We start from the raw sequence: 22,802 nt of genomic DNA on the forward strand, positions 1-22,802 counted from the left end.
CCCTCAGTAATGATGGGCACTTGGTATGAGGGAGGGGAGGCGGGGCTGCGCCTGCGCAACAAGCTCCACGGGGGAAGATGGCGGATGACAAGGTGAGTGACCATGGGGTGGTCTGCAGTCGGCGTGGTATCCACACCTTTTCAGTCCCGGGGAAAGACAACGCGTGGGTGAGATGCCGCTTGCTTTCCCTGGGGGTGGACTTGTGCTCACGCCCGCGGCAGAAGTGTGGAGTAGATGGGCGGAGCACTCCGGGGGGCAAGCAGCTGAGGAGCCAGGGTGCCCCTCCGGGTCCATCGCAGTACCTGGTTTCTCACATTCAAACCCGTCCGCTCTGACACTCTCCTGACTCTGCTCCATTCCCTAGCCCTGGGAATGTGCCCTCCCAGAGACACCTTGTTTCCGATTCATACTGACACACCCTCATTCAAACACTCGCTGGCACACACTGAAGTTCATACTTTATGCGTCAGAATCTCTCCGTTCATTGACCCAAACTCCTCCAGACAGCCGTGCCCCGCCCCTGCCACCTCCCGCGAGCATGCAGAGGCACACATTCAGTTTGGGGTGGCCTTGGGGGAGAAAGCGGGGGAAGCCCGGGCAGAACCCAGATTTACCTCCAAACTGTCCAGGGAGCTGCCTTGGGCCATTGTTTACCTTTGATCTGAAACTCAGCACCACTCGCACATTTACTGAGTACTTGCTAGTCCCTGCATTAGGACTTGGGACTCAGTAGACAAGACAGACTGGTCTCCACTTCCACATAGCTTATAGTCAAGTCATTAGTATTTTCCTGATTGATCTAATTAGCTGCCCTTCCCGCTTTCCCTACACACTGCTTACTCTATGAAGTTCCTGTAAGTTACTGATGCACATCCATCTGTCACCCCCTCCCTGGCCCCAGTGTGAATTCCATCCTTTTCAATGCCCTTTTTTCCTTTACCAGTGTCATCTGAGGAAGGTATTTATGTAAAGAGATTTCTCAGGCTCAACCCATCCCACCTCCTCCCCGGCCTCTGATAGACTGGAGCAGGGGATGGGGCTAGGTCAGTCTGCTGGAGCCAGTCTCTCCCTTTCCGTAGGACTCTTTGCCCAAGCTTAAGGACCTGGCCTTTCTCAAGAACCAGCTAGAGCGCCTTCAGCAGCGTGTGGAAGACGAAGTCAGAAGTGGTGTGGGCCAGGTAACACTGCCTCTGACGCCACCCCCTGTAGGCTTCATTGCCCAGTATGCTTTTGAATGGGTGGTAGAGATTTATTCAGTAAATGCTTATTGAGGGCCTGTTCTCTGTGACTTCAAGGAAATTTTCCCTGAGAAAATGGCACTTGATCTGGGATCATAAATAGGGGTTAACTAGGTGAAGGGGGAGGAGGGAACATTCCAGGCAGATGGAACAACATATGCAGTGTTGTTGTGGTGTGAAGTAGCATGATGAGCATGGAGGTGAAAGCCGTTCAGTTTGGCCGCAGGAGTGGGTGAGCATGCTAGGAAATGAGAAGCAAGCAGGGTCAGGTTCCTCTGTGGCCTTGTGGCAGTAGGGTTCTGTGTGTGGAGCCTCCTAGCCCCAGGGTTCTGAGATTATGTGATCAGAACTCCTAGGTTATTTTTCTGCCTCCAGAACCTTGAGAAAATCTTTGTAGAGCGTACTACAACTTTCCAGAGTAAGAAGGAGCAGGTGATGGGATGCTCGCAGCCCAGATCAAGTAGCTCCTGGTTAGAGAAGGGGAGAACCTACTGAGTTTCCTCCTGAATCTTTTTCCACAGGATGGCTCGCTCTTGTCCTCCCCATTCCTCAAAGGCTTCCTGGCTGGCTATGTGGTGGCCAAACTGAGGGCATCAGCGGTATTGGGCTTTGCTGTGGGCACCTGCACTGGCATTTATGCAGCTCAGGCATATGCTGTGCCCAATGTGGAGAAGACAATAAGGGACTATCTGCGGTCGCTGCGGAAAGGGCCCGACTAGCTCTGGATCCTGTGGGGGAGGCAGGATGAGAAGCTGGGGCCTGCAGGTGGAGGCCTTTCGACCACAGACACCATATCTGGCTTCCCTGGCTGTCACCCAATTACTGTCTCCAAGTTTCCTGCCTCCTTCATCCTTGTTTCCCTTCCTGCAGAGGGTGGGTAGTGGCTCATCAGCCAGTATCCTCCATACCTCCTTCCCTCCCTGACCCAATGGGACTGATCCCAAGACTGTGGCTTCTAAGGCCACCAGACCTTTCCCACCCTAAGTGTGGAGTTTGCAGCTGACGTACCACAGCTCCTGCCTCCTGGGAGCCAACTCCATATCTTGATTCTCCTCAAATGTGTCACATCCTCACTGCCCCTTGTTCGTTACACAGGCCACCCAGGGCCTGATGTGGGCATGAGTGTAGAGGACGGGGGAGTGCCAGGCCTGGGCCGTCCCAGGCAGGCCCGCTGGACTTTGATGCTACTCCTGTCCACTGCTATGTACGGTGCCCATGCACCATTGCTGGCACTGTGCCATGTGGATGGCCGCGTGCCCTTCCGACCCTCCTCAGCTGTGCTGCTGACCGAGCTGACCAAGCTACTGTTGTGCGCCTTCTCCCTCCTGGTAGGCCGGCAAGCATGGCCCCGGGGGGCCCCGCCCTGGCGCCAGGCTGCCCCCTTTGCACTACCAGCCTTGCTCTACGGCGCTAACAATAACCTGGTGATCTATCTTCAACGATACATGGACCCCAGCACCTACCAGGTGCTGAGCAATCTCAAGATTGGAAGCACGGCCCTGTTCTACTGCCTCTGCCTCCGGCGCCGCCTCTCTGCACGCCAGGGCTTAGCACTGCTGCTGCTGATGGCAGCGGGGGCCTGCTATGCAGCTGGTGGCCTCCAGGACCCTGGGAGCACCCTCCCTGGGCCCCCTCCAGCAGCTAAGGCCGGCCCCATGCCCCTGCATATCACTCCACTAGGACTGCTGCTCCTCATCCTGTACTGCCTCATCTCAGGCTTGTCCTCCGTGTACACAGAGCTGCTCATGAAGCGACAGCGGCTGCCCCTGGCACTGCAGAACCTCTTCCTTTACACGTTCGGTGTGCTCCTGAATCTAGGTCTGCATGCAGGTGGCGGCCCCGGCCCAGGCCTCCTGGAGGGCTTCTCAGGATGGGCAGCGCTCGTGGTGCTCAGCCAGGCACTGAATGGACTGCTCATGTCGGCTGTCATGAAGCACGGCAGCAGCATCACACGCCTCTTTGTGGTGTCCTGCTCGCTGGTGGTCAACGCCGTGCTCTCAGCGGCTCTGCTGCGGCTGCAGCTCCCAGCCGCCTTCTTCCTGGCCACTCTGCTCATTGGCCTGGCAGTGCACCTGTACTATGGCAGCCACTAGCCCCTGACCACCTTGACTCCTGACCCTGGAGGTTGGGCGTTACCATCAGAGCCACCTCCCAGCTCCCTTTCCCTCAGCAGCCCTGTTACAAGTGCCTTGTGAGAAAAGCTGGGGAAGTGAGAGCAACCAGATGGGTGGATGAAGGTATAGCCCTGAGAGGCTTGTAGAGTGGGTTTGGTTAGGAAACTGGAAACTCTTAAACATCACCCTCCCCTGTCCCCGCCCCCCCGCCCCCAAGTTCTTCCAGACTAGGGAACTAAGGGAGCATCATACCTACACCTGAGAAATGACCCCGTCTCTGATGGAACAGGTTCCCTGTCTTATCCTGCATGAATGCAGTTGCCCCCTTCCCCACCCCTGTCCTACAGGAAAGCCCAATTGCCACAGATTCCACACCCATCACCTTGGCCATTCTGAGCTCCTGCAGCTCCAGGGTCGCCTGGAGACAGTGCATCCCTGCTCCCTCCACAGAGCTGCTCTCCACACCCAGCCTTTGTTCTGGAAACCCCAGAGGGGCTGGGGCTTGGCTCATCTCAGGAACTGTTTCCCCTGGGCTCTGGCTTATACTCCTGATCTCTCTACTCACCCAAAGACCCTCTTGAAGCCCAATGCCCCCTCTACAGCTCCTAGGAGTTACTGTTCTAGGTCCTGCCCCTGCCTAGCAGTGTCCCACCTCCCAACAGCCACAGAAGCTCTGCACAGAGTGACCTGGGACCAGCACAGGGAAACATGTATAGCTCAATGTCAGACTGCATAAGCAATAACATAAGGTCTTAATAAATCATTCTGGAGTGTAGGCGATTCCTACAGTCAATCATGATTGTCTTGTGTCTTCTGTGTTGCATAGCTCCTCTCCAACAATTTCATTCCCCTGGTGCCCTTAGTATCTTAATCCTGGGATAACATACTGGTAGACTAGGAGAAAAGGCTGTTTTCTCCCTCACTCTTGCCAGAAGCATTATTTCCTCTGAGGGTTCCATGGAGCCAAGACTGTTCTCGGTCACAGAACTTTTGAAATTGTCCTGAAGCATAAATCTTGGGTGCGGGGGAATTTGGAAGCATCTTGGGACTAGAAGACACCAAGCCCAGCAGGACAAACTAGACTCTAGGCCAGAGAACTCTTCAGGACTCAATGTGGTTACGATTCTTGTTTCCTCTGGACCCCTCACTGATATTCCTGCCTGCCATCTGATCTCTTGGCTGGAGGAATGCCAGGCCCTGCTCCCATGGAAGAATACCTGGTAAACTTGTTTTTAGAAAGTCTCAGACATAGTGAAGCAGAATCTTAGTGAGTGGGGTTAGGGAATCTTTTTATTTTTTTCCTCCTTTTAAAAAAAATTTATTTGTACTTGATTTCAGAGAAGAAGGGAGAGGGAAAGAGAGAAATATCAATGATGAGAGAGAATCATTGATTGGCCGCCTGCACACCCCACACTGGGGCTCAAACCTGCAACTCAGGCATGTGCCCTGACCGGGAATCGAACCGTGACCTCCTGGTTCATAGGTTGGTGCTCAACCACTGAGCCACACCTGCCGGGCTTTTTTTTTTTTTTTTTAAGCAGCTTCCTAGGTGACGGATGCACTGCCGTTTGTGAACCACTGCTATCTGCTGTGTAGAGCTATAGCAAACTAGACCTGAATTTGGACTCTGTGTCACTAACTGACTGCCCTTGGGCATATATTTAACCTCTCCTAGCTTTAGTTGCCTTAGCTCAGAAATGGGGGTCAGTGGTGCCTTACAATTATTTGGGGTAGTAGAAAAGGCTAAATGAAACAATAGATATTAGGTGCTTAGCAGGGACTGGTACAATGAGACGTGGTTAGTGATGGTACTAATTATAATGAAGATTAGCTTGGTTATTGTGTCCCAACTTCCTCTTCTAGGATCCTTAAGAATAAGGAGAGTCTGAAGCTCCAGTGGCGCAATCGGTTAGCGCGCGGTACTTATAAGAATAAGGAGAGCCCTAGCCAGTTTGGCTTCGTGGATAGAGCATCAACCTGCGGACTAAAGGGTCCCAGGTTCAATTCCAGTCAAGGGTAGTCAGGGTTGCAGGCTCAATCCCTGGCCCTGGTCAGGGCACGTGCAGAAGGCCACCAACCAATGGATGTGTCTCTCTCACGTTGATGTTTCTGTCTCTCACCCTCCCTTCCACTCTCTAAAAATCAATGGAAAAATATCCTTGGGTGAGGATTAACAACAACAAAGAGTAAGGAGAGCGGGTCCTACCTGGGTAGCTCCTTTGATTAGAGCGTTGTCCTGATACGCCAAGATTGCAGGTTCAATCCCCAGTCAGGACACATACAAGAATCAACCAATGAATGCATAAATAAGTGGAACAACAAATCGCTGTTTCTCTCTCCCCACCCCCACCTCCCACCCCCGTCCCCTTGCTTCATCTCTCTCTAATATCAGTAAATAATTTAAAAAGAAAGAAAAGGTGAGAGGAAACTGCTCCTGAAGGATTCCTGATCACCATATTTCTCCCCAGGGCAAGGGTCCAGCATGACTGCCCCAGCCTAGTCTGCAACCTGCCGGAGCTCCTGGTTCTGTGCAGCCAGGTTTATGGTGTCCTGCAGGATGCCAGCCAGCAGGCTGCGGTGGTGATACTCTGGCCATGGTCTGTTCCTCCCACGGCTCCTGCCAGGCTTGCAACACCTGTGCCCAGATTCAGAGGTGTCTGTCAGTTAGCCAGCATGGTAACCAGCTCAAGGCCCGTCCTCCGTCCCTACTAACCTGTAACACGTGGCATGTCTGTGCTCGGGTGGCCTGCACATGCAGGTCACAGAGGGCTGTCGGGTCCTGCTCCGCAGTGTCCCTCTGAGCCCGAAGGCCTCCCGCGGGAGCCTCAGCACTGTGTGCTCCCGGTGCCACCGCTGTCTCTTCTCGGAGGCCTTAAGTGATAACACAGTCACACAGCCTTTCGGATCCACATCCCGTTCACGGATCCAACCAACCCCAGATTGAAAAAATATATTGTTTTTAATGTTCCATTATTGCTGATGTTGTACTATGTAGTTAGGCCCACAGTGGCTGCATGTCTGAACTGAACATGTACCAAGTGTTTCTTCTTGTCACTATTCCTTAAACAATACAGTATAACAACTACTTACATAACATTTACATTGTGTTAGGTATTATAAGTAATCTAAAGGTGATTTAAAGTCTACAGGAGGATATGTGTAGGTTACATGCAAACACTGTGCCATTTCATATAAGGGATTTGAGCACCCGTGAATTTTGGTATCCATGGAAGTCCTAGAACCTATCTGCCATGGATACCAAGGGGCAACTTACTTTTTCTTGAGTGCCGCCTGTGTGCCCACTCTGGCCTACGCACTTCATGTGTATGATCTCATTTTATCCAAGGACCACCCTATGAGGTAGTTGTCATTTTACAGATTTGAAAACTGGATCAGAGGAATGATTTAATGCCCAGATTCACATGGCTAGCGAGGGGCAGAGCTGAGATGACATGCCTTTCAACGGTTCACCACCATCCTGGGATAAAGTCGAAATTCAGAGGCATGGCACTCGCCTCTGACCATGCACCTGCCAGGCTCCAGCCAGTTTGCAATACCCAGAACCCATTTTCCATTGTTTGGCTCTGGACCTTTCCTCATACAGTATTGTCGTCTCTTAGAACATATGTTTCTCCACTCCGCCCCCATGCCCCATGCACATAAATTTTGTTTCTTAATTTGTTCCAACAAGTTATATTTACCGAGTGCCTCTATGTGATGAGCACAGACTGCCCCTGTGGGGCTCAGAGCCTAGTGGATCCCCCTGGTTGCTTTACTTGTCCTTTAATTCTCAGCTTGGATGCCATCATCTCTGATTCACTCCGCCTGGGTCGGGTACACCTCTTTGTTCCCACAAGCCCCTACTCCCCTCATCATAGCACTTAGCACTAAGAATTGCCTCATCTATCCCCCGCAAAGCTGTGAGGTCCAGGAGAGAGGGTATGGCCCAGCCTGTTGTGATTGACACCGGATCTCAGCGCACCGGCATAGTGCCTGGCCCAATTAGAAGACTCAAATCCTCTACATGACCCTCCTTACCCCTTCCCCAGCCACCAGGACTTTGACCTGGTCTCCTGCCTCCTCCTGTCCCAAATGCTTTAATTCCTCTTGGATCTAAAGTTGGTGCTGTGCCCGCAGCCTCTGACTCGGGGCCTGGGCCAGGAAGAACTGCAGGGCCACATCTGGGGCCTGTCAGGCCTACGTGGCATCAATCCAGGCTCAGCCAGAAGCCATGTATGCACACGGCATTGGGACATAGGGCCCAACATTTCCAACAGAATCCCATTCCCAGGGATTCTCCCAGAACTACATCCCAGACCTAATGGCCCTGGAAGAGCCTGTAGTCTGGACAGAGATTTGAAGGCCATGGGGGGAGAGGAAAAATATTGGCTCTTCCAATAGATGCCACGGAGGCCCTAAAGATTGCATGCTCCTAATCCAGTAGGAAAACAGTCCCTTCCCGTGCCCCTCCCTTCGGGATCCAGTAGACCTTCAGGTCCTTTATTTGCCACAAGTTCAATATTTCTCCCTAATGTTGGGGGCAGGGTAAGCCGGAGACATATTAACTGGGCTCTGCAACTGCAGCTCTTCACTCCCCGCACACCTTCGTGGGGTATGTGAGGGAACCTGTTCCTCAGAGTCCCTGAAAGGATGCTTTTGGTGGAGCCCAGGTCCTAGAGATGCTGTCCTTCCTGCCACTGGAGGAAAATGCAATTAAGTAAATCAAAGGTGAAGACCCCCAATTCCACCCCCAAGCCCCAGGCCCACCTTGGGGTTCCCCCAGGAGGCCTGTGCTGTGGCTTGCTTCTGAATTTCTCACCTGCTGAGAAGATATTAGGAGTGGGAAGGACAGCTGAGTTAAGCTCAGGGCTTTGAAATCAGACTGGTCAGGGTCCCAGCCCCTCCCTTTCTTAGCTGCATGACCTCAGGCAGGTGATACTCTTTTGAGTCTCCATTTTTCCTCATCCATAACATGGAGCTGATTAAAGTTATAGAGAGTATGAAATGGGATAAGGCACCCAAAGCACTGAGCAGTAATGGGAGCTTACATGCTTAATTCCAAGGCCCAGGGCTGTAAAAACAAGTTGTAAGTAATCATAAAAAGGAAAAAAGAAAAACAGGAAAAGCTGGACGGAGCAGCCTTCCAGCCACCCTGTGGCAAATCTTGGGAGAGAGCGCCCCCTTCTGCACAAGAGCGAGCATGCATCCTGGGAGGATGAAGGCACCACACATTGAGTCTAAGTCCTTGGCATTTGCACCTGCGCTGTCTTTGGTTCTCTCGTCACTTCCCTTCTCTGAGCATCAGTTTGCTCACCTGAAAATGGGGGGCAATGTCCTCTGCTTGAAATACTTCTGTGGTTTCCTTTTGACTTTCAAGATAAAGTCCAAACATCTCAATAGATTTACAAAGCCCTGTATGACCTAGCCCCTATTTCCCTCTCCAGCCCTCTCTCCTGACTCTATTCATCACACTCTATTCTCAAAAGATTGAGCTGCTTGCAGTCCCCAAACAGATCAAGCACTCATTTACTCTGAGACTTTTCTTGTCATTTTCTCTGCCTGGAATGTTCTTCACTCATTGCTGACCTCCTCCGCCAGCAATCAACTTCCCCTGAAGTCTTCCTTCCCTTTCTTGCCAAGACTAATTTAGATGCCCCATAGAACCCTATGCTGACAAGCCCTTTAGAGAACTGATATGATGTTGTAATCTTTCTCTCCGACAGATTGTACACTCCATGAGGACCCGGATTTCCTAGGGCCTACATGACCAGCACATGGTGAGTGGTCATTAATGTTTGGGAATCAACAAATTAATGAGGCCCAGCTGGCGTGACTCAGTGGGTAAGTGTAAACCTGTGAACCAGGTTCGCTTCCTGGCCGGGGCATATGCCTGGGTTGCGGGCTTGATCCCCAGTGTGGAGCATGCAGGAGGCAGCCGACCAATGATTCTTTCTCATCATTGATGTTTCTATCTCTCTCCCTTCCTTCCTTTCTGAAATCAATAAAAATATGTGAAAAAAATTAATTAATGAGTAAAGGAAGAGCTCCCTGATAGAACTATGTAAACAGAGGGAAGGAAGGCAGACAGACATCAGTGGGGCTCCTAAGATGTTGGATAAAAAGATGCACTGTGGTTCTGGGAGCATCACAGCCTCAGCTTTAACCCCTCTGAGCATACGGCTTCCTGGGTGCCGGCTCCAGACTTTTACAATCCTATGAAGAGATGGTTCAAGGTGGGCTCTGGCCACTGCTGGCCCAGGCACCTTCAGAGCTCACCTTGCTTGCTCACCTGTAACTCCCACAGGGCCCTGCCCAGCTGGCTGAGCCCACCATCTGTCAGGGGGTCCCCAAGGAGACCTGAACACAGGCTCTTCAGGCCGGCCTGGTGGGCTTGGGCCTCTTCTGCCGCATCCCACAGGGTGGGCTCCGCCTGTTTCACCTGCATCCTCCTTCTGGCAGCCCCCAAGAGCGCAGCCCGGAACAAGCTTAGGGAGCTACCTAGTAAGAGGACACTCAGGGTGAATCACTCCTTCCTCTGGACTCCAAAGCATACTGCCTGTAATACTTTGAATTTTCAATAATTGCACTACTCATAAAAACAGCTAACACCTCAAAACAGCTAATACCCATTAGGCTTTTTACATGTGCCTGATGTCACTGTGCTAAGCTTTCTATGGGTGCCTCTTTTTATCCACACAACACTCAAGTGAGGCAACAACTCTAAAATTTTATCCCACCTCCCCCCACAGTTTCCAGACAAAGCAACTAAGGCTCAGAGAGATCAGCTACTTCCTGGTGGCTGGCAGAGCTGAAAGTCAAGCCCAGGTCTGTTTGACACTAAAGTCTGTGCCCTTAATCATGATACCAGACTGGCCTATAAACATAGGTCTGTCTCTCACTGCTTTATCCTTGAGGGTGTGAACTGCCCAACTGATCTTCCACGGTCCGCAGGGCCTCACACTGGGGGAGGTCTGAGAATGTGCTGGCCAACTGAATGTATGTTTGTTGATTTTAGAGACAGTCAAGGGGCCTGAGTTTTGTAGGTTTTTTTAATGGGTACCTTTCCTTCTCTGATCCTCCCTTTCCTCATCTGTAAATTAGATCTGCCTCATGGGATTTTAGTAAGAACCAAACATACTAGTCAGTGCTTGGTAAACTGTTAAAGGCCTCTGAAGGATGAGGGGTTGCTTTTACTATTGGCCCTGCCTCTCCAGATTTCTGCAGGCTGGCCACCCTAGGACCTATCTGAATCCTGTCCCTTCCAGAGAGTCAGACGCCCTCTGGGCTAGTGTTGGGGCTTTAGCTGGTTGGTGAGAGGGTGGAGCAGGCCTAAGGCCAGATCTCAGAGCTTCCCAAAGAACCCCACACTCTCCCTCCCCTAACCCCAGGCCACGTTGAGGGTCCAAGCAAAGAAAAATACCTTGTAGTTAATTCCTTCCAGGAGCCATGAGATAATCCAGAGCAGAGAGACCTCCAGCTCCTCTTGAACAACCATACCAGCCCACACCTGCAGCAGGGGGCAGTCTCTGCCAGAGGGCAGAAGGAAGAAAGCCATCCACCAGTGGCTGGAGGAAGAAACTATCCCAAATCACACTCTGATGGAAAGTTTGACTATTTCCAGTAACTTTTGTGCACCAACAGACAGATTTAAATAATACATTCTCTTAGAAAAAAAAAAAATGTTCAATGACTATCTGACTATGCACTTGTATCCAGAATATATAAAGAGCTCTTACACCTCAATAAGAAAGAAACAAATAACCCAATTTTTAAATGGCAAAGCAAGATAATATCAACAAAAATGGCAGAATAGGGAGCTCTGGGGGTCGGTCTCTCCCCAGAAACCTGGCAAAAATGGCCAAAATCAACTTTGCTAGCACTCTGGGAAACAGTCAAAGATTTATAGCAACCAAGTGACTGCTTATCCAGGAGAAAGGCAACTTAAATATGGTAAGAGATTTTTGTGGCATCTTAACTTACCTAGCCCCAACCTCCTCCCCAGCACAGGGGTGGTCTTGTATTTCTGGTGGGGCTGCCTGTTTCTGGAGGGAGCAGAGCCGGTTTTGTTCCCAAGGAATTGTGTTTGTCTGTTTTGACTGGTTGCGCTTTCCCCCAAAAGTCTGACAAAAGAGGCTTCCCTTTGCTTCTCTCATCCTGGAACTCTTTCAGGGCAGAGCAGTTACACCAAACATAAAACATTGAAAACGTTGTTTTTAAAATATAACCCCTCCCCCAAAACATTGAAAGATGAAAGAACAAGCAAAAATAATCGTTGGGGTAAACAATAGATACGTGAAAGATTCAAAGGAAAAGTTGGGGAGTGAGATTTCGGGGGGGGGGGGGTCTTTAAAAAGTTCCCATGTGTACTGGGGAACCTAGAAAGCCATGCAGGCGCCCAGGGCAGGATGCATGCTCAGAAAAGACCCTACGCTTTCACCTCTGGCTGACTTTTAGGCTCAGTGAAAGCAGGAAGTGAGGCTAAGGAGGAACTATAAATGGCCTGACTAAGCAAGCATAGGAGTGACCCAACACAGAGGCAATCTGCAGAAACCTAGGGAATTTTTTTTCTTTTCCTTGTCCTCCTTCAAACTCTACCCCTCCTCCTCCTTTTTCTTCCCTTTTCTTTCTCTCTTTATTCCTTTTTTTCCTTTAGTTTTTGTTGTTGCTGCTGCTGTTTTTCTCCCAGGAGTTTAAGGAATTGTGTCAGGTCACTGGCTCACCACTAATATTAGAATGGAGACTTCAGGAACCACAAAGAATACAGTCTTTGCAAAAGTTGTTTGGAAAAGTAACTAAGCAAACAGATGGCTCCATCCCAAAACAAGCAACAATGCATATCCTGGAGAGAAGGTGAATCTGGTTTTTAGAGTCACCACATCACCATAATCAAAATTTCAGAGCACCAAGGGGAAGGACGGAGAGTTAAGACACCAACACAGTGAAGAATACCATCTTTAAAACCTTACTCAGATTGGCCAGTCTCCCGCAGAACAAGTGTGAGATATGCAAATAAACAAGAAAATATGGCTCATTCATAGGGAAAACATTGGAATTAACAGGAACTATCCCTGAGGAAGCATGGACATTAAATTCACTAGGCAAAGACTTTAATTCAACTATCTTATATGTATATGCTCAGGAAACTAAAGAAAATGATGCCTCAGTGAAGAGAAAATATCAATAGAAGGAGAGCAATTATTATTTTTTAAAATAGAAATTCTAGAGCTAAAAAGTACCATAACAGAAAAACTAAGATGGCGGCATAGATAAACACCGGGAAATAGTCGCCTCCCACAACAATTGATAAATATCCCAAAGGACGGAGCAAACATCGTCCAGAACAACAGGAAGGCTGGCTGAGTGTAATTTCTACAACTAGAAGACAAGAAAAGCACGCTGAGAGCCAGAGGAGCTGCGGAGGCTGAGTGCAGAGGTATGGCGGCGGCTCGCGCGCGCAGAAAGGGGGGGTCACCTGAGGACGCGGCTGTCTTTTTGAATCACAAGCTCCCGACTGCTCTGAACTCCGGTTCTGGGAAGTCTCTGGGGACCCAGGACTCATACGGGGAGAGGCTGCTCTGTCAGGCGGCAGCGGGCGAACTTGAGGGCGGATTTCCCTCAGAGGTGCTTGCAGCCGTTACCGGGACACTGAGACGCGCGACTCCGGGCGCGGAGAATCAGCCATAGCTTCTTTCTCCGCCCTTTTGACTCCCTGAGACCCCGCCCCACCCAGGCTGCAGCAGAGGCTTTTGCATGTGAATGTACCTAACTACAGCCCAGCCAAGCAGACCCAGAACTTCCAAGAGAAGGCCCAAGGCCCCGCAGCGGCTTGCATTGCTTCACAGCTGAGCCTCTCCGTGGCTCCGGCTGTGTGGCCTCAGGCAGGGGCTGAATTAGCACCTCCTTAGATCCAGGAGCCACTGTACCCAGTGGTCAGAGGGGGACCATTCTCCCACTTCAGACACAGCTGCTTCCCACAGCCAATTGGCTTGGAGGTCAATTCCTCCCAGTGATCCTACATCAACCAAGGCACCAAGAGTGCACCAAGAGTGTCCACCCCAGGTAACTGGGGAGGCTGAGCCACTGGGCCCTACAGGACACCTGGCGCGCAGGGCCACTCTATCAACACAGGGAAGCAGCCAAAATGCGGAGACAAAGAAACAGGTCACAATTGGCAGAAACGGAGGAGGGCAGACGACTGGATATAGAGTTCAAGGCCACGTTTATAAGGTTTGTCAAGAATTTTATGGAAACCGCCGATAAATTTAATGAATCCCTCAAGGAGTATAGTGAGACCATGGAGGACATGAAAAAGGACCAACTAGAAATTAAGCATACACTGACTGAAATAAAGAATAATTTACAGAGATCCAACAGCAGACAAGAGGATCCCAAGAATCAAGTCAAAGATTTGAAATACAAAGAAACAAAAAATACCCAACCGAAAAAGAAAAAAGAAAAGAGATTCAAAAAATATGAAGATAGTGTAAGGAACCTCTGGGACAACTTCAAGCGTACCAACATCAGAATTATAGGGGTACCAGAAGGAGAGAGAGGGAAAGACATTGAAAACCTTTTTGAAGAAATAATGACAGAAAACTTCCCCCACCTGGTGAAAGAAATGGACTTACAAGTCCAGGAAGCGCAGAGAACCCCAAACAAAAGGAATCCAAAGAGGACCACACCAAGACACATCATAATTAAAATGCCAAGAGCAAAAGATAAAGAGAGAATCTTAAAAGCAGCAAGAGAAAGACAGTCAGTTACCTACAAGGGAGTACCCATCCGACTGTCAGCTGATTTCTCAACAGAAATCATGCAGGCCAGAAGAGAGTGGCAAGAAATATTCAAAGAGATGAATAGCAAGAACCTGCAACCAAGATTACTTTATCCAGCAAAGCTATCATTCAGAATGGAAGGTCAGATAAAGAGCTTCACAGATAAGAAAAAGCTAAAGGAGTTCATCACCACCAAACCAGCATTATATGAAATGCTGAAAGGTATTCTTTAAGAAGAGGAAGAAGAAAAAGGAACTCTTACCATTTGCCACAGCATGGATGGAACTGGAGAGCGGATAAATACCACAAGATCTCACTTATTTGTGGAATATAATGAACAACATAAACTGATGAACAAGGACTGATCCAGAGATGGAGAGGCTTTGATTGGACCGTCGGGCCTTGGAGGGAAGGTAGGGGAGGGTGGGGGCAAGGGGGAAGGATCAACCAAAGGACTTATATGCAAGCATATAGGCCTAACCAATGGACACGGACAACGGGGGGGTGAGGGGATGAGCGGGGGGGGGGGGGGTAGAGGGTACACATATGTAATATCTTAATCAATTAAAAAAAAAAAGTACCATAACAAATTAAAAATCCACTAGAGGGCAGATTTGAGCAGGCGCAAGAAAGAATCCCATCCAACTTAAAGAGAGGTCAAATTATCCAGTTTGAGGAGCAGAAAGAAAAAACGATTGAGGAAAATGAGCCTAATAAACTTGTGGAATGCCATCAAGTATACAAATATATGCATAATGGGAGCCCAGAGCAAGAAGAGAGAAAGGGGCAGAAAGAATATTTGGAGAAATACTGCTCAAAAATCCCCCCAGTTTTATGAAAGACATGATGAATCTATACATCCAAGAAGCTCAAAAAATTCCAAGGAGGAAAAACTCCAAGAGATCCACATCAAGACATGTTACAATCAAACTGTCAAAAGCCAGACTCAGAGTCCTGAAAACAGCAGGAGAGAAGCAATTTGTATGTACAATAGATCCTCAATAAAATTAAAACAAATTTCTCATCAAAAACTATAGAGGCCAGAAGGCAATAAGGTGACATGTTTAAAATGCTGAAAGAAAAAAAAAACTGTCAACTAAGAATTCTATATCTGGCAACACTATCCTTCAAAAATGTAAGAAAAATTAAGATATTCCCAGATCAGCCCTGACCGGTTTGGCTCAGTGGATAGAGTGCCGGCCTATGGGCTGCAGGGTCCCGGGTTCAATTCCGGTCAAGGGCATGTACCTTGGTTGCGGCCACATCCCCATTGGGGGGTGTGCAGGAGGCAGCTGGTCAATGTTTCTCTCTCATCGATGTTTTTCTTTATTCCTCTCCCTTCCTCTCTGTAAAAAAATCAATAAAACATATTTAAAAAAAAAGATATTCCCAGATCAGCAAAAGCTAAGGGGGTCCATTGCTAAAGAGAGTCGTTCAGCTTGTTGGAGGTGAGGAAAGGAGAAGACTCAGATGCTGCCCTGGATCTCGACATTCATATTTCAGTCACCCCAACTGTCTAGCCCCACAGCTGTCAGACTTACAGGGTTCCTGGGAGCTGCAAGATCCTCAAAGCCCCTCGCCATACACTCTGAGTCCCAGAACCCTTAGGAGGGTCAGGCCCTGGGTGGGACAAAGTGACATTAAACAGAGAGCAGGCCCTGTGGAGGAGAGGCTAGGATCAGGCCAAATGTCTAAGAGGTGGGAGGTGACAGGTACCCTCTTGTCCTCGCCTGCCTCCACCCACTGTGGCCCGCAAATACAGTTCTGAGCCAGCTCTTGAGTCAGACACCTCCACCTCATGGGCACCTTCTACCACCCTGGAGGAATGGGAGGCTGAGCTCACTCTTAGGCACCAGAGCTCCCCAGAACCTCTGCCTGAGGAGCCCATGGGGATCCCAAGAGCTTGTAAGAATCATCCCCAAGGCTCCAAGCTCAGTATAGCCCCTAAAAGCCTCTCATCTTCTTGACCTTATTTTTTGTCCTGTCATCTGCCGAGTGAGGCAAACAGGGTAGTTGGGATTGCTCCCATTGTACAGATGGAGAAACTGAAGTTCTGCTCAGAGAGATGCTTGAATCACCCAGAATAATAATGGTTGAGCTGAAGAGGTATACTTACTAAGTGGATGGGTGAGACGAGTGAGAGGAATGGGGATATGGGATGAAGGGAAGAGGGTGAGATGGAGCCCTGGGAGCAAACTTGAGCCCTGTATGCAAGACCCCAAGCTCAGAGATTCTCTCCTCTGGGGTGGCAGTGGGGGGAAACCTCCAAGGGTCTGGTTTGTGGGTGTCAGTACTGCCTTAAGACAAACATTCTCGACCCTGTTGGGCCCTGGTCACTCTCAAGGGCAGAGGGGCCACGTCTAGCACCAGCAGGTTCTCTGTCCCTGGAGCGGGAAGGCCCCGAGTCCTCCCGCTAAGGCTGAGCTGGGATCACACAAACACAACAGATGTTACAGACCGAGCCTTTTCCCAGCCTTCAGCTCACCTGATCCTCATGCTGGAGCTCTGTGGGCCAAGCAAGGCACCAAAATGCAGCCATTTCAGGCAGGAAAAGGGAGACCCCAGAAAGGTAAGCCCACACTGGTGAACAGCAGAATGGAGCTAGACCCAGGCTCTTCCGACTGCCCTCCAGCCTTGGCTCCCCAGGTCTCGCTTTCCTCCAGGGTCTCAACTGCACCAGGTTACGAGTACTAAGCACAGGATCAGAGCTCCCAAGAGGCAGAGCTTCCTCAAACAGCATCTGCAGCAGCTAAAGGGGGGAAAAAAGGGGGTTCAATGGCAATTGAGAAAGAGATTGACCAAGAAACATCTTTCAAGATTTCCTGAGGATGAAATCTGTGTTGCGCCCTGTGCTTGGTGTTGAGGAAATGGTGTCCAGAACAGAAATAGGCCCAGGCCTCACAGTTCACAGCAAGCTGGACAACTGAGCAGACATCTTCAGTGGGCTAAGGCAGGGCCCATGAGGTTCTGAGGCAGCCATTTTGATTTGGGGCATTTTGATGAAGTCCCAAAAGAACCCCAAAACTTTCAAGTTTATTATCATTGTTAGTATTATCAAGAACGGTGAAAATTAGACCTCCCTGGATATTTGATCTTTGCACACCACTCCTTCCTGTCCCTCACTCCATCAGCCCCAGCCTCCTACCTTCTCTGACCTGTCAACAGCTGCATAACTGGACCCTGGCCAAGCATCCTGTGAGGGCTCTACAGGGGCCTCAAGGAGGGACATCTAGTTCAGCTAGATGGTGGGGAAAGGAAGGTTCTTAAAGGTGCCCTAGAGGAGGCAACACCCCAGCCTCCTGTATCTGTGGCTCCTCTGGGACTCACCTGAGGCACAAGCAGGGGTGCCCCTGTTTCCCGACCCTGAAGCAGCAGGGCCATATTGTATCCTCGACCAACAGAGCCCAGTGTGCGCTGGACTCATGCTAGCAGCTCCTCCTCTGCCTCCTGCAGGGGGACACAGGCACAGCCTGGCCTGAGCAAAGGGCTCTGGAAGCACTCAGCAACCTGGGCTCCAGGGGCCTGAGGGCTCCCACCCTGCTCCCGTCGCCCTACCAGACCCCCCTACCTGGGCTGCATCAGAGCCCAGGACTCTGTCAAGGGTGATGCATTGTTCCTGTGGGCAGAGCTGGGGTCAGCAATGTTCCTCCCTCCTTCCCCTGCCCCACCCATAGTTTATCCCCTCTCCACCGGTGTCTTCAGAGTCCCGGGCTGAAGCAGGCAGATGCTGTTGGGCCCCTCCAAAGGGAGTATGGGGTGGCAGGTCTCTTCAGGGCCTAAGAAAGGTGGACTTCATATCAACTCTCATGAGGGAAACTGAGCTCCCAGGACTCCTGAGTCCTGCCCTCAACCTTTGCCTCAGTTTCCTATCCTGAGATGGTCTAGCCCTCTCCCTCTCCCAGGAGGCTCTCCCAAGCTGCACTACCTCTGATAATGAGTGTGTGGTTTCTTACCACACTCTCTCCCCCTCTCCACTTCCACCACCACGGTGAGCATGGCCTGTGGGTTGTCGGTGACGGCTGCAGCGGCTGAACTGCCTTGGCCCCAACCAGCCCCTGAGCTCTCCATACTCCATGGCTTCCACGCCTCTCAGATTCCCCTCAATAATGCATCTCTGATCTGAGGATCTCTGGGCGAGGCCTCTAAGTAATAACCTATCAAAGGATGTGACAGTCCCCTCTTTTCTGAGTTAGAACATTGCATGGGATTCTTCTTTTTTCCTCTTACAAAAAAATGTTCAACATATCTGTGTAGAGAATAATATAATGACCCCCAAGCCCCCAGCTTCGGCAGTTATCAACTAATGACCAGTTTTATTCCTTCCCTTTCTTTCCCTCGCCACCCCCAAAATTCTCTATTAAACCATTACACCCCCAAAGGATTCTTTATATATATATATATATATATTTTTTTTTTTATTGATTTTTTACAGAGAGGAAGGGAGAGGGATAGAGAGTCAGAAACATCGATGAGAGAGAAACATCAATCATCCGCCTCCTACACACTCCCTACTAGGGATGTGCCCGAAACCAAGGTACATGCCCTCGACCGGAATCGAACCCGGGACCCTTGAGTGGGCAGGCCGACGCTCTATCCACTGAGCCAAACCGGCCAGGGCTCCAAAATGATTCTTTTGAAGCAAAGCCCAGACATCTTATTACTTTATCCATAGCTATTTCAGTATATATTTATAAAAGGTCATCACCCCTTTAAAAACTAACAGCTTTGCCCTGTCCGGTTTGTTCTGAGCCTCTTTCCAAGGGTTAGCGCAATACTGGATTTCCCTCATTGCAGAACCCACTTATTTAGTCATTTACCCGCAGCTACTACTATTTCTCATTTTTTCCATTTTTACCCAAACGTTTCCACCTTTGGAAGAAATGTAAGGTTTGGCTATAGTGCTGGTCCAAATTGCTGGCAACAATACCTGTCTAGTAAGTGCCTTTTCCTCAGTACATAAAGAGTAGGGTTACAGCCCTAGCCAGTTTGGCTCAGTGGATAGAGCCTGGGCCTGCGGACCAAAGGGTCCCCGATTCGATTCAATTCTGGTCAAGGGCAGATACCTTGGTTGCAGTCTCCTCCCCAGTCAGGCCCTGGTCCGTACTTGTGCAGGAGGAAACCAATCGATGTGTTCCTCTCACACACCGTGAGATGTTTCTCGCTGTCTTTCCCTCTCTCTTCCACTCTCCCTAAAAATCAATGGAAAAATATCCTCGGGTGAGGATTAACAACAACAACAACAAAAAAGTAGGGTTACAGAGATACAGAACTAACGGGCTATCTAGACCACTATCTAGGCAACACAGCAACATACACTGTCAACTCCAATTTTGTCATATGGGTTGAAATCACAGTCTATCTTATCATGCTCTTAGGAATTCTGGCATACAGGCTTAAAGGTATGGCCACAGTTTCTTGCTTAGGGATCATCCTGCTTCTGATACCTGCAGATGCATTCCTGGTCCTGGGACTCAAGTGGGAAAAAAGAAAGTTGAGATGATAAGGGGAAGAATATTATAGTCATGTCAACATCCTCCCTCACCCTCTATTCCCCAGATCCCCCCCAAAGTGGATAAATCTATCCAGTGGGGACTCTCATGTTGAGTGTGAGCATACCCTCAGGAAAGCATGTATGTAAGCCCTTCCTGACTTTATCGCCTCTCCTCCCCCACATCTTAAACAACAAATGTTTCAACTGCTCATTCCAATTCTCTATTAAACCATTACTCTGAGGATGATATACAACATAATATGTCCATTTGATGTGCTATCTCTTGGCTCACTGCTGGACACTATGAGCTATAAAGTGAGGTTCTTGGTCTGAAGAAGGGTAACTTGATGTTCCCAACTGATACAGTAATTTTTGCTCCAATCATCTAAACATTTGCAACTACAACTAGGTATGAAAGTCCCAGTTCCTGTCAGGATCCACTTATAGCCCCCAGGGCTACTGGCTTTGGGTCAATGTAATCCATTTGCCAATTATGTGTACGGCCTTCCCCCTAGGGAATCTACCCCAAAGCCACTTTACTTTTTTAAAAATATGTTTTTTATTGATTTCAAAGGGGAAGGGAGAGGTAGAGAGATAGAAACATAAATGATGAGAGTCATTGATCAGCTGCCTCCTACACACCCACTACTGGGGACTGAGCCCACAACCCGGGCATGTGCCCTGACTGAGAATCGAATCATGACCTCCTGGTTCATAGGTCGATGTCGATGCTCAACCACTGCGCCACTTTCGTCTCTCTCTCTCTCTCTCTCTCTCTCTCTCTCTCTCTCTCTCTCTCTCGTTGGCAGACAGAACAGTTCTTGTTGGCATTTTGTGCTTTGTTCAGCCCATCTCTGCATTACTGCAGCAGCCCCATGTCCACCCATTTCATGGACCCAGGTGACCACCTCAAGGGAGATACTAGGAAATCCACTCACTGGTTCCAACCACCTTCCAATCCTGGAAGACTGTTCTTCTGTTAGACATTGACATGTTTTACTTTAATGCATCCTTCAAATTTCCATAGGGGTTTCCATAGAGTTATGCTCCATATGGGCATCCCCTTAGTAGGCCAGTTTTCCATTGCCCTTCTACCTAACCATATGAGCAGGCCATTTCTTACTGACTTATGACACTATTTTTCATGGTCAGAAAAAAACCCAAACAAAGGGACAAACAGCCTGCATTTCAGCCTACTGAGCTGATTTTTTACCTTCTTCAACCAGAGTGCTGGCCTTACAAACATAAGTTCGCTTTGAAACTGCTATTATAAACCAAGCAGCTCTTTGCTGGTCAATAGAGAGCAGCTCATAGGAGACTGTCCAGGTGGTGATAGAATCTGGTAGCTCCTCAGGTGGTTCCAAAGTCAGTCCTAGGAGAAAAGGTATACCTGCTGAGGAACCTGATATTTCTTTGCATTCTCCCAATAGCATGTTCCTACACAAACAATTTGCATCTTATTATGGAACTCTTCTGGGCACTGTCCTAATGGCCACTGTTCTACCCATTAGAAAAGGTCATGGGTGTGAGGATATCATGGGTATTTCATGTTTAAGATTATTTTCTGTTTTAGGTATAGGAGCAGTTTCAGTTAATGTGACTGCAAGCTAGTAATATTCCCTCAAATGGAAATTCTTTGGTCCAATGTCCCAGCAATCACCACTGAGAGGCATTCACGGGCTTTTGCTTTAAGTTCCAGTGTGCGCTCCACACGGGGCTATTGTACAGAGAATTTGTCCCTACTGGCACTCTGGCTTCCATGTCATACTGTTGGAAATTAACAACCTGTGTGGGCTCAGGCTGCTGTTCTGTACCATGGATTACCTGTGGACACCCAGGAATCAAGGTTCCTTATTCCCCACCCTTTATCCCTTCTCTTCCCAAACCAAGTATTTCAGTGAGTCAGAGTTGTTCTAGCAAATTCCACTTCTCCTCACAACAACTATGTAGAGTTGCACCGAACTTCACAGGTGAAGGGCACAGCTCCGCAAGACTGCTCTTATGCCAAGCACCAGCTGCATGCTTGAGGGGCCCCAGGCCCCTCTGAGGAGGGAGGTTTTCACTACTCCCTCCGGATCAATAATTCACTAGAACAACTCACAGAACTCAGGATTGTCCCTATACCTACCATTTTATTATAGTAAAGTAAAACATTTATTTGTAGGTATAAATCTGAAGAAGCCAAAGGCAGAGACTCATAGGCTATCAGGGACCACCATGAATAACTGACTAAATTCTTTATTATATAGAAATGGACATACAACATTTTGTTTATTCGTCTATTGGTGAACATTTGGGTTGACTCCAGCTAGAGGCCTGGTGCATGAAATTCATGCATGGGTAGGATCCCTAGGCCTGACTGGCTTTCAGGGCCAATAGGAGCCTTCTGGCTGCCAGGCAGGACCTCCCTTCATTCCGCCTCGCCCCCTGGTAGTCAGCGCATGTCATAGCAAGTGATTGAACTTCTGGTCTCCTGGTTGAACTCCTGAGGGGAGAATTTGCATATTAGGCTTTTATAGATATAGATTTTGCTATGAGCTTTGCATACAATTTTTTTTGTGTGGACATATGTTTTCATACCTAGGAGTGAAACTGCTAAATCATTTGGTAATTCTATATTTAACTTTTTCTTTTCTTTTTTTAAAATTGATTTTAGAGAGAGAAGAAGGGAGAGGGAGAGAGAGAGAGAAGCATCAATGTGAGAGAGACACATTGATTGGTTGCCTCCAGCAGGTGCCCCTACAGGAACCAGAAAGAATCTGCAACCCAGGTAACGTGCCCTTGACAGAGAATTGAACCCACAACCCCTCGGTGTGTGGACTGAGGCTCTAACCACTGAACACACTGGCCAGGGCTGGATTTATTTTTATTGAGATGAAATTCACAATACATACAAGTAACCATTTTACAGTGTATAGTTCAGTGACATTTAGTGTATTCGCAATGTTGTGCAACCATCACTTCTCTCTAGTTTCAAAACTTTTCCATCACCCTCCAAAAATGAGTCATATTCATGAAGTAATCACTTCCCATTTCCCTGTCTCCCTTTTCCAGGTATCAGCTTTCTGTCGCTATAGATCTGCCTATTTTGGGTATACTATCTGAAAGAAATTGTACAATATGTGACGTTTAGCATCCGGCTTCTTTCACTTAGCACTAATTTTTGATGTCTGTGAAAGTTATG

The 22,802-nt window shown here is 48.9% G+C and overlaps 3 protein-coding genes across 3 annotated transcripts; 2 read left to right on the forward strand and 1 right to left on the reverse strand.

Moving 5' to 3' along the window:
* Positions 1-70: 70 nt before the first annotated feature.
* On the forward strand, positions 71-4,143 carry LOC308519054 (SLC35A4 upstream microprotein). The gene is made up of 3 exons (XM_081090979.1): positions 71-92; positions 1,080-1,178; positions 1,760-4,143. The coding sequence occupies exons 1-3, from the start codon at positions 78-80 to the stop codon at positions 1,955-1,957; spliced, it is 312 nt and encodes a 103-aa protein (XP_080947105.1). The 5' UTR covers positions 71-77; the 3' UTR covers positions 1,958-4,143.
* On the forward strand, positions 1,859-4,141 carry SLC35A4 (solute carrier family 35 member A4). Its single transcript, XM_081090977.1, has one exon. It carries the CDS (start codon positions 2,357-2,359, stop codon positions 3,329-3,331), a length of 975 nt encoding a protein of 324 aa, XP_080947103.1. The 5' UTR covers positions 1,859-2,356; the 3' UTR covers positions 3,332-4,141.
* A 1,705-nt stretch (positions 4,144-5,848) lies between the features above and the next one.
* On the reverse strand, positions 5,849-18,195 carry LOC308520288 (uncharacterized protein; the record flags this gene model as incomplete). The annotated part of the gene is given in 12 exon segments (XM_081092784.1): positions 5,849-5,942; positions 5,944-5,987; positions 6,066-6,223; positions 6,809-6,830; positions 7,391-7,465; positions 7,469-7,540; positions 9,642-9,850; positions 10,736-10,878; positions 15,858-15,944; positions 16,761-16,876; positions 17,455-17,546; positions 18,081-18,195. Coding segments are annotated over 12 exon segments (1,227 nt in total).
* Between the last annotated feature and the right edge of the window lie 4,607 nt (positions 18,196-22,802).

Source organism: Myotis nattereri, assembly GCF_964212035.1.
Source record: "Myotis nattereri genome assembly, chromosome: 5".
In the NCBI taxonomy this organism is placed as follows: domain Eukaryota; kingdom Metazoa; phylum Chordata; class Mammalia; order Chiroptera; family Vespertilionidae; genus Myotis; species Myotis nattereri.